The sequence below is a fragment of the Haliotis asinina genome, chromosome 3, assembly GCF_037392515.1.
Source record: "Haliotis asinina isolate JCU_RB_2024 chromosome 3, JCU_Hal_asi_v2, whole genome shotgun sequence".
Lineage (NCBI taxonomy): Eukaryota > Metazoa > Mollusca > Gastropoda > Lepetellida > Haliotidae > Haliotis > Haliotis asinina.
Window position 1 is genome coordinate 56,668,951 of NC_090282.1, and position 12,871 is coordinate 56,681,821.

The following is a 12,871-nucleotide window of genomic DNA, read 5'->3' on the forward strand; positions in this document are numbered from 1 at the left end:
TCCAGACGGATATGAAATACTTATAAATGATAATTGCATGTTAATGGAAGCCGGTACCAAACCAGCACATCAATAGCATCAAGTGTGAATATGTGACGAACACAAGTCAGCTTGTGTTAACATGATGGCTCATGAAGATAAGCACAAATATCAAATGTTTTAGTTGCTAAAAGCATTCTGGATCGTCATAGCTAAAGGTGACAGCTGTTTTTCAACAATCTATGCTTTCGTGACGGAAGGACAGGTGTAATAAGAGCACATGTGACACACCTCCAACACCATGTCCAATGCAGCATGGGCCAATGACACTTTTAGAGATGTGACAACACATTTATCCCTAGGAAAGAATTTTCGGGTTCAGTCTCATGACGATGCAACTTGGATACTTAGCAGCGCTTTTGTGGTTTTTACGATGCAGTCAGGTAAGTGATATTAATTACTTATCAATTTAAAGCAGATTTATTTCTCTGTGCACTATTCATTCCAGCATGTTACAACACCTAGTCATTGTTTGCGTAACCGTAGACTGTAGTGTGTACCTAGGTGTATATTATACCTGTAGTTTAATGAGTGTATTGTTTAATTATTCAAGAAAATGAAGCCATGGAACCCTTGTCAGAAGAGCTTAATTAGAGATTACACTCTCCATTCTACCTGGTTTCTGAAGTAGACTTAGAGTAGAATTGATCTGTCAATTTCTTCATAATTCGTTATCGTTTATTTCAAATTCTACATGTAATTAGTCAAATTGGTCCTAATTGTATATATCAATACTCTTAGTGTAATCTTTCGCCTCATCAACCCATTTGACTGCATATTGATTGCGAATTAACAAGACACAATTATTGCCATACGTATTGACAGAATATGAAGTATGTTTCTCTTCACTAATGACCAAGTATTTCCATTCGTGTTGCACTGCTTATAGAATCCGATTAACACGCCATTAGCTACTAATCAAAGCACATACAATCAAATCTTTAGAATACACGAAACCAAGGAGGTTTCTTAGGTTACAATATGAAGAATGGGTACGACTGTCAAGATTAATAGCAATCGAAAATGCAATTATGTATGCTTACCGCGTGTCCAACCCTACTAAATGATCGTGAAAGATAACGTTACGTTTTCAGATTGACTTAGGCTCTTAAAATATAAGAGCTATCGCTTGGTGTATGTTCCTGAACAATGGATAACTCCGCTACTACGCAGATAGGTCTGTCGAGGGGCGATCCTTCTCATGATGAAGACCCTTCATCAGATAGTATATGGATACTTTCAAGCACATTTGTCATCTTCGCGATGCAGTCAGGTCGGTCTTTTTTTTGGAAGGTGTTTCCGCATAAAGTGTTGGGGGAACTACACTTTTTGACGACTTTACTGTGACCGACTTTTTATTGAATAAGGAGATCTGCAATATTCCACTTGAATTTGTGATCATGTACTTTGTGAAGAGGTTTAAACTAATATGTGAGAACTGCACATTATCTGGCGACTTATAAATGGCCGAATTGTAATTATTGAATGGGGATGTACACGTTTATCATTTTTACGTATACCATAGTCGCAATGTTCCATGAATTTGTGATTACGTACTGTTTGAAGAAGTTGCAGTTTGACCCTAAATCTTACAGCATTTATATTAGATTATGTAAGTGATGAAACTGATGTGTTGTTAGTGTTGACACCTTAATGAGCTGGCATCGTAAAGAGAGGAAACATGACCAATACGCATTTGAAAATAGCCACCGATAGACGGCCTAGTTATAAACGACTGAAAGGAAGTTATGCTGATGGTAACGAGTAATTCTAGCTACTGAAGGCTGTAGCGTAATCATAAATGTCACTTCCCGCGTGTCTTGGAAACAGATTAAAGAGTCTTGTGCGTGCAGAGAGGTATACATTGCAATAGATGAGTCTCAAATGTTGCTTTTCTGTAATCAATACACAGAGACAGTAGTTTTGATACGAAGTAGTTTAGTCTGAAGGAATAGTTCTTGTAGGAATGCCTCTTCGTTGTGATGATGATGACAATTTTATTTATTTAAATGTTTGATGCAAAGGACAAACTATGTTGATTAATGATGTTTAATAAATAATGTTGTATTCGTAATGGAGTTACTTTGTCTTGACACATCAAGTTAACAGAAGGAAAATAAGCACAGATGCGAATTTTGATATTTACTGTGTTTGCGATAGATTTGGGATATATCTTTTCATGATCGCGTATCTGATTGAAAAAATATAGATCCTGTCACTGGTAGGCGAATAATAAGGTGCCCAATTTACATATATTACATATATATTGTTGGTCTCAGCATCTTATAAAACTCTTGCCAAACATAATGCTCAAATGAGTACTTACGATTCTATGTGAACCTTTATGCTTCCAGCAGGTTGATGCCATGCCATGTTTGTGTTGTTCAGATTGCCGTGATTTACACAATGAATCTTAAGTGCAATTGAAAACAAAGCTATCGAACAACGCCCCACTGTCCTTAACATGCTTACGATCAATTTGAGCTTCCCAGGGATTGGGTTTACGGTCAACAGAAAGACTAGCAAATCAATACCATATGCCATTATCGTCTTTACTATTGCTATTCAATATCCCAACTGGAAGTAAAACTAATGCAGAAAGTGTTATATACAGTTAATGACCAATGACATGATGTAGTGACTGATATCCCGTGGCAGCATAACCATTTGTTCCAGAAATCTGGTATCTGTCACCGGTCTTTATGTGGTGTGATGTCTGCGAAGCAAATGCACAATAGAGGTGCTATATGTTCCTGTCTGCCTTCAGGAAAAACCTTGTTAGGACCATTCTGTTTGGCAATTACGATATTACCAAAACGTCATTGGCACAGGCCTCTATGAAAACCACAGGCACAAATACCGTCACCAATTAATCATGCTGACAATGTAAACATATACCACACGTGTAATATTTACCATAAATTGCTAGGTCACACAATCAAATGTTCTCGTCGCGATGTGGCTGACATATTGCTGATGTGGCGATGAATTGTAACTCACTCATTATTCCACCTGTGAGTGATCTCTGTGGTGGTTATCTGTCTCAATGAGGATTGATTTCAAGATCTCACATATCAGTAGGCATAATAGCAGTGCCCAGTTTGTATGGTGAAAAACGCCGAGCTCTTCCTAGTCTAGTCTTTCAGTCTGTATCAGATATCAATAGCGGTTTCAAACTTGAAATGTGTTGTTGTAGTACGTGTAACTGCTTATAGTCTATGGCTAGACGTGGTATCGTCAGTGTGGTAAAACAAATAATTTGTAATATGTTGTTTCTGCATTGACATTTTTACATCGACGGTGGACAAGTATTGATGTTAAGCCTTTGCATTCATTTAGTTGCTAGGGGCAAAACTAAATTACTATGTATACGATTATATACAATCACAAAATGCCCAGGATATCCTCAGCATATAGAAACAGGACCTTGACGAACATTTTCGGAGTGTAAATTCCTTAGTTCACTATGATTTATTGCGGTTCTGGTTTATTGAAGAAGCTCTTAGCCTGCATATATTTTCCACACAGATTGCATCTTCTTGCAAATGAACATTACGTTGATAGAGTAGTACGTTTTCATTTCAATTACAGACAGTAAGTCCTCTCAGCGATTGTCATGTTATGGCATTCAAAGATCTATACAGTTAAAGGCCTAACTGAAAAGGTACACATCTGTTATCTCGTACACATCTTCACGAGATACAGCGCACGATGACTTTGCCTGTGGGAACCTGGTGATTATTATCCGATAATCGTAAATAAGTTGTCAGATTCTTTGTTTTTGTTTTGATGCAACCTTTATGCAACAAACCAACCAAAATACCAAGTGTTTGCGTTGCGTGTGTATGCGCATGAGCACAACGTGCCACTTTACGGACGCTATTACATTTTCAAGCTGCATTTTGTTTTCATGCCCCTCCTAGGTATTTGAAGGAATTTCAGCAAATTTGAAGCAATTGCATTTAAAATGTAAACAAACGCAACCCACACGCGGAACAACTGCAGCGATGTCGGTAGTTTAGCGGTATTAACATAGGCGCAACGCCCGTATCGGAGGCAGTGTCAGTAAAACACGCTCGACCATCTTCGGGGATTTCTAGGCTCCGTTCCGTGACTTTTGGCGTCCGGAAATTCACACTTCAAAAGCATCTGCAGAAGAGTGTCATAAGTCATGCCCCTGGAGGTTAGACGGAATCTGCTAATGAAACCATTATTGGTAGACCGCTGATCTAGTCCGTATTATTCCATATAAAAATCTATGAATTAGTTTATGAGCCTAAAGTATTCTTCCTTTGAAGTACAATGGACACATTAAAACAGTTTCCAAACACATTTGTACAAAAAAATTGATGTTATGTCCAGAGCACGTTCATCATGGGCACGATGCTCAGTTGTAAACAACCTCCAGGAGCATGACACTCTTCTGCAGTGACGAACGTTTCCTAAAAAAAATAATGTATAGCCACAACACCACCTCATACCTAAACGCATTCAACAGGGGTGGTTAAAGATGAATAATTATATAATGAAATATTAGGAACTAAAAACAAAACTCTACGAGATGGGCACCTTCCCGTGACGCCGTGTTTGATGTATGGGTTTCCGGACACGACCGACAGGTCACGTAACTGAGCCGAGAAATCTCAGTGTTTCGAGTATTACCGACAGTGCTTCCGATAGGGGCGTTGTGTTTATGTTATTACCGCTAAGCTACCGACCGACATCGCTGCAATTGTTCCGTGAGTGGGCTGCGTTTGTTTACATCTTAGATGCAATTCCTTCAAATTTATTGTAATCCGTTCAATTACGTAGGGTGGGCTGACTTTATGGAAGTTGTGTTCGTATTATATATATATTGCAAATAAAGCATGAATACTTACCGAGTAATTCTCATTTCTGAAGGTTAAATTGTGTGAAGCCAATGTCTCATGTCTCCCGCTGTCATGTATCTGGAATATTGATAAAAGCGACGTAAGACCATACTCAGTCATTGCTGAACCCATTATAGGTTATTCAGCTTGAACCTCAACTGTAAAATAAAACCTCAGTGATTTGTTAAGTATTTTTCATGAAGGTTAAGCTAAAAACACGTTATCATGTAAAATGGTATAGTTTTAGCATAGTTCTATCTGTTATGGTTTACAGTGATATTTACACGTCATGTCATTGATATATTGAAATCAATGTTGTGGCAGTAGTCCACATTTTAAAAACCTACGAGATATAATTCGAATGTATTTCTATGGGCCTCCAAACGGAAAATAGCAAAATATATAATTACCTGATTTTTAACTGATACGGTACCACGGCTGTAACACATGGCGGGTTATACCGACATTATAAGACAGTATTGCCCACCGCTTGTATACGCACGGTGTTGACGCTGTAGTGGTACAATCAAGTCGGGGGTGAAGTCGATTTTCCACTTTGTGTTTGAGATATTTGTTATTTCAGTGTGCCAGAGTTAAGAGACTCTTGGCATTGTCAACCATATGGGACTTAACAGAGGATAATACTAGAGCACCTTGCTGTATAAGCTGCAACAAACAGGACAGTTACGCCAAGCAGGTCATGGACAATAACCGATTTTGCGATGATCCGAATTTTCCGATCGGAAAACAATATTTTGGTGTGACGAAAAAGTGCAGACGAGGCATGGTAACCAGCTTAAGTTCATTTGCTTTCATTTGACCATTAGAAGTTACTTTTGCAATGTTCACGCACACACACATATAGAGTGCCATAAATATTTTTCGCCTCGGCTTGAAAAACAAGCACCTAGAACTGTGCCAGTACAGCTACGACGTACACTATGTATCACATGCAATATACACCCCCTCAACCAATCTGAACTAATTTGCAATCCCACGTTCTTATCTGAACACAAATGGATAGCAGCAGTCCATATGTCAAGAAATATGCACATTCGATATCCCCCTGTACAATATGTCCTGATGACCTGCATTCGGTACGACTATCTCTCACTATTACTTATCTATGCTCACAAGGTACATGTAAACACAGTATACCAGCGCATCTGGAAATATGACATCTTACTGAATTGATAACATTACCGCCGAGCTGAATATAATGAAATGACATTTTTCATGAACAAATATTTACTGTTCTGAAAAAAAAGTGTCCTTACCTTATATAAGCATTATCAATTACTTTGAGCACATGCATGCATGGCGTGTTGCACTTATGGTTCAATCAATAAATCTTTGATGTACGCTACATGTGTTCAAAACGTAACAAATTGCCACTCACGTGAATTGTTATTGATACAATAGGACTCGCCATTGCAAAGAGTAAAATGTGATATAAAAATATATCAAAATATGACTTTTAATGTTTTGCATTGAATTTAAAAATACCTTCATACGTCATGCGTGTACATGTATCAGAATAGTCATAGAAATGCTAACATAGCGAGACCAGATGCAAAGAAACACATTACGCAGATATCCTAAATCATTTTTTTTCCTTTGGGGACACTAGTTGTAACAGATGATTGAGTGCATGTTATTATGTCTCAAAATCAATGCGTAAGCGGTACGATTGTACCCCAGAAAAAGTCGGGGAAGAATTGGTCTGCAGTAACACGTGCTTACTTCGTAAGAGGTGACTAACGGGATCGGGTGGTCAGGCTCGCTGAAGTCACTGACACATGTCATTGTATCCCTACTGCTCATGCTGCTGATCACTGGATTGTCTTGTCCAGGCTCGATTATTTACAGACCACCGCCATATAGCTGGAATATTGGAGAGTACGGTGTAAAACTCACTCTATCACTAGTCCAGACTCGATTATTTACAGACCACCGCCATATAGCTGGAATATTGGAGAGTACGGTGTAAAACTCACTCTATCACCAGTCCAGGCTCGATTATTTACAGACCACCGCCATATAGCTGGAATATTGGAGAGTACGGTGTAAAACTCACTCTATCACCAGTCCAGGCTCGATTATTTACAGACCGCCACCATATAGCTGGAATGTTGGAGAGTACGGTGTAAAACTCACTCTATCACTAGTCCAGGCTCGATTATTTACAGACCACCGCCATATAGCTGGAATGTTGGAGATTACGGTGTAAAACTCACTCTATCACTAGTCCAGACTCGATTATTTACAGACCACCGCCATATAGCTGGAATGTTGGAGAGTACGGTGTAAAACTCACTCTATCACTAGTCCAGACTCGATTATTTACAGACCACCGCCATATAGCTGGAATGTTGGAGAGTACGGTGTAAAACTCACTCTATCACTAGTCCAGGCTCGATTATTTACAGACCACCGCCATATAGCTGGAATGTTGGAGAGTACGGTGTAAAACTCACTCTATCACTAGTCCAGACTCGATTATTTACAGACCACCGCCATATAGCTGGAATATTGGAGAGTACGGTGTAAAACTCACTCTATCACTAGTCCAGGCTCGATTATTTACAGACCACCGCCATATAGCTGGAATATTGGAGAGTACGGTGTAAAACTCACTCTATCACTAGTCCAGACTCGATTATTTACAGAACACCGAAATATAGCTGTATTGCTGATGGGGGCGTTAAATAGGAAAAAAGAAACTAATATCATTGATATTTTGTACATGTACAGCAGCATTTCTACCGAGGTAGAATGATCTTTTAAAATCTGCCCTGAGCTTCGAAAGAAACGGGATCGATGAGCCACAACAGAACCTCCCAACAGGTCGACCAAACTGCTTTAGCGGAAGACATTGTACTTTCATTCATTCAATCATCCATGTAATGACCGATGTTTTCCAGTATAACCGATGTTCTATCATACCATTTACATTGACTAAGCCCCATACCATGTAGCTATACCCTGGGAGACGGGGAGGGATACAATGACTATTAACACTGATATCAATATATACTACATACAAAAAGTAGGGGAACACCCTAAGATTTGAAAGTTTCGTATAAACTTAAACATGGTGTGGATACGTTGTTATAGTCAGTGTCCCTTATTTCTAATAACCTCCAGATGACCAATCCTCCCAGGGTCACCTAGTTGAGGTCATTATATCGTTTTGAGTACAGCTACTCATCACGTCAAGTTTTAGGGGCCTGAAAGTGCAGTCTCGGGAACATTATGTTGTACGACTCCTCTTTTCTTAACTTGTAACTGTGTAAAGTGTATCTTGGGTTCACGGTTTGTGAAACGTTCTTCCTAATTACCAAAGCTGCCCTGAGGTTAATCGCTCTTAATGGAAAATCCCAGATGATGATTGATCATGGCCGACTGATTGCTTGTCTACATCAGTAAGGTGTTAGCTACTTTTGTTAATAGGGTTTGTAGCGATGCTTAACCGATCATCTTGTATATTGGTTTGTTAGTCAGCAATCCGTGTCAGTGGCGATTGGAGCTTGGACTCCTTGCTCTCCGTGTCGTAAATTAATGTGAACTACTAGCAATAAAACCGAATCTTTGCCACGTTTTAACAATTTGCGCTACTAATTTAAACTTCCAATTATATAATATTCATCTATTTACAAATCAGTTAACAGATCTAATTCTTTTAAGTTCTCAGTGATTAAATGAGAACTGGTACCAGTATTGCTAAAAAGATCCTTGTAATAGTTGCCCCTTGTAAGTTAACTTGAGTCTATATTTACGTTGTATGTAATCTTCATAATGAAGGTATTCAAAGAAATAACTGGATTTCATGCATAGAGATTAAATACACACTTTAAGAAAGAAAGATCAATGTATTTACAAGCTTCCTTTATAAAAAAGGTCAAATATGTTCAAACTTAAATCACTCTTTACATGTAAAAAAATAACTGTTGAAAGTAAATTCTGTAAATATTCCATGCAGACTGTAAAATCTTCCGGCTAACTACTCTTCCACCACAATATCATAATTTATTGTCATTTTACCTCATGTGCCTGAGTGTAATACAGTTCCGTTCTGTTATTTATTTTGTGGACCATTCCTATTTAATTAATTGGTAATAGGGAGGGAATTAACTGTGCAATCAACCAGAGAGTTTGCTGTTTTAGCCTCTCTGAATATTGGGATTTCTGGCAAATGGGAGGACACCCTCATGAGCGCACCCCATTTGTAGCTCAAGTTAAACGTTCCTGATGTGTTGAGTAGTATACATGTGTATAATGAAAACTGACTTTCAATAGATACGGATAATGATTTCACATGGAAAACGGACGTGATGAGTAATCAGCTCCTTATATATCAGGTCCGTTTTAGTTCAGCGATGTTATTGAATAATATTGGAATCATGAAGCCATTCAAGTGACTGAGTTAATATTTAACGTCACATCGGCAATATCTCAGCCATATCGTGACGAGAACATTTAACATTTAAATGGAATGTATGCATATATTAAAAAATCTGTCAACAAAGAACAGTAAAATAACTAGAATATCACAGATATACATGTAAAAGTAGTACTTATATATAAAACATTTTATCTAGAAGGGACAACACAATATAAAAACAGGCTATAGATCGCCTGCAGCTTGAAGCTATTCAAACGTACGCACTTTAAACCAAAAAAGTATTAAAGCCCATGGTTTTCATATAACTCCATTACGCAGGAAATGATATTCTCCAACAATCTGTCATGTTTCGAAGACTCTCGGTGCGACTAACATTCACAACATCTGGAGTAGTTCACGTAATGACATTCTGTTAGTACAAGATCTATTCGAGCAGAACGTAGTCATAATCATACTATTTATCTGTAATTTAAGAAGTCAATAATTTCCAATGCTGGGTTGCAATTACTTCTGTGAGTACTGCTCCCCATTCTGTGAGTACTGGCTTTACAACGCCATCAGTAAAGCTTAGCATTTTGAGAGATGCAATGATCACAATTATCTAAAGATGCATCACTGTTTTGTTCACAAGCTGAAGGGATCATAAAGATCCAAATAATGGTTAGTATATAGGAATGATCAAAGACAAATCTTCTGATGTCCAAAACCGGAACTTGCTTCTGGTTACAGCACTCCTGGATGACAAGCTGCTCATAGTAACTATGTGCGAGGAGGCGGTAGATGAGCATTACTGACAGTGGGCTGCATCCTTAAGAATGGGGCGTGTATCAGATTTCTAAACAAAATATGTTTTCGATCAATCAATGGTGTCGTTCAGTCTTTTCGTGATACCATCCTCGACACTTGCGTGCCTTATCGTTATAAATCTCCTTGAGCAGCAGAAGGAAATCAACAGGCTCCCTCCCACGGTAAAAGCATACGTTCAAGGCACGTCAAACCAAATACATCAATATGGTGGGCATTTGGAAGAAATTCTACTACACACCAGGGATCAATACGTCGGTTTTAGGTATTTTTTTGGAACATGTGAATAACCAGTGGGAGGGATCATGTGTTTAATTTTACAAAATGTAATCTTCAAATGCAGGAAATTAAAAAAACAAAACAGTTTGCGGTGATATGTATCGCTTTCATTCCCCAATATTCCAGGTATAGTTCCCCAATATTCCAGGTATAGTCTTTATACGAAAATCCTCACTCGACAATCTAGTGACGATATAGTATTTACTGATTTTGATGAAGCTAGGCACAATATTGTAACATTAAAATTTGCTTGATGTCTCGGATTGCTTCCATGGGATTTGCGGGTACGGAAATACTTTCAAGTAAAATGTTAGCTTTTCAACACAATGGCAGTTGTTGAGGTTATGTTCAATGCTTGGAAGTTAAAAAACGTTAAAGAATATGTTCGCTTTGCAGCACAGTGGTGACTTTTGAGACGATGACCCAAATTACAACGATTGAAAGGGAAAATAGAATACGTTCAAGTACTATATTCGCGTTGCTGCACAGTGGTGACTTTTGAGACGATGACCCAAATTACAACGATTGAAAGGGAAAATAGAATACGTTCAAGTACTATATTCGCGTTGCTGCACAGTGGTGACGTTTGAGACGATGACCCAAATTACAACGATTGAAAGGGAAAATAGAATACGTTCAAGTACTATATTCGCGTTGCTGCACAGTGGTGACTTTTGAGACGATGACCCAAATTACAACGATTGAAAGGGAAAATAGAATACGTTCAAGTACTATATTCGCGTTGCTGCACAGTGGTGACTTTTGAGACGATGACCCAAATTACAACGATTGAAAGGGAAAATAGAATACGTTCAAGTACTATATTCGCGTTGCTGCACAGTGGTGACTTTTGAGACGATGACCCAAATTACAACGATTGAAAGGGAAAATAGAATACGTTCAAGTACTATATTCGCGTTGCTGCACAGTGGTGACTTTTGAGACGATGACCCAAATTACAACGATTGAAAGGGAAAATAGAATACGTTCAAGTACTATATTCGCGTTGCTGCACAGTGGTGACTTTTGAGACGATGACCCAAATTACAACGATTGAAAGGGAAAATAGAATACGTTCAAGTACTATATTCGCGTTGCTGCACAGTGGTGACTTTTGAGACGATGACCCAAATTACAACGATTGAAAGGGAAAATAGAATACGTTCAAGTACTATATTCGCGTTGCTGCACAGTGGGGTTGTTGAGGTGCAATGGTTGCGAGAAAAGACCAAAATATATCGTATTGCTTTGGGATGTTGGGGTGTAGTACCACGGCTGTGAGTAAATAAAAACGTTAATGAGACTTATTCCCTTTGCAACACTGTGGGCATTTACTGGCGTAAAGTAAAAGTAAAGAAAAACGTTCATGAAATATAGTGGCTTTGTAACATAGCGGGGCTCGTTGAGGTAAAGTCCTGCGGCTGAGAGTAAGGAAACAATACGGTCGCTTTGCAGTGCAGCGGGAATTTTTGAGATGCTGGAGTAAAGTGCAATGGTTGAGTGTAAAGAAAAAAAAACATTAAAAAATACTTTTCAGCAAAGTGGGAGTTGTAGAGACGTTGAGCCGAAATACAATGGTTGAGGGTAAAGAAAAACTTTCACGGAATAGGTTTTCCCAGCAACACCGTGGCGTTTGTAGAGGTAAAGTACAATGGTTGAGAGTAAAGAAGAAAAAAAACCAATCACAGAATATGTTCGCATTGCAACACGGTAGGATTGTTGAGATGTTGAGGTAAAGTACAATCTCTCATGATGTGTATTGATCTGTTACAGGCTATAATCGTAACCTGTACTCTTTATCTTCATGTGTTCAATTGACCATTTGAAAAAAAGAAAATATTTTACCCAAAGAATGAATCCGTTGAAAAACATAAACATTGATAATGTACAATACGTTCATGCATTAACGATGATTATCATGTTTTGGACGTCTATTATGGTGCTGCCATTAGTACTATGACTCCTGTCCCGACCGTCGTTAAATTCCGTATCACCCAAACCCACATGCTCACTGATTGAATTTGTCAGCAAAGGTTAGCTCTGTCTATCTCTGTGTGCATATTGGATCCAGAGTGAACTGGCTTTCCAAGATAACGTATTTAACTGCACATCGTCGGATGTAGCTAGAATGGCTTAGTATTCATATCAGCTGACTATGTATACAGCGAACCGTGGACATTGGTAATAAGGAATATAGATTGTCAGGAACATGAATAGAAATGCAGTTCTTCGGATCAATTCTAGGTGAGGTTCAAGTGCTGAATACACGTAATAGAACACAGTTACGTTGTATCTAGTCAAATCGGAATTGTATTTTGGAATATTTGTGTTTTATAAGGTTCTCGAAAGTCCTCATGATCCCAAACATGGTGACCACGCTTTGACTGCTGGTGATCTCAAGATCACTGGCTGTATATTGTGTCCCCGAATGACTGTTTGATTTTTTACACGTTCTTAAACAATACTATTTTGA

At 38.5% G+C, this 12,871-nt stretch overlaps 1 protein-coding gene across 1 annotated transcript in view; it reads left to right on the plus strand.

Annotated features, from left to right (window-relative positions):
• Positions 1-259: 259 nt before the first annotated feature.
• Positions 260-12,871, plus strand: part of LOC137276916 (putative ammonium transporter 2) — a 35,176-nt gene continuing 22,564 nt past the window's right edge. Inside the window, 1 exon segment of the mRNA XM_067808565.1 lies at positions 260-422. Coding sequence (XP_067664666.1) covers positions 260-422 — 163 coding nt within the window.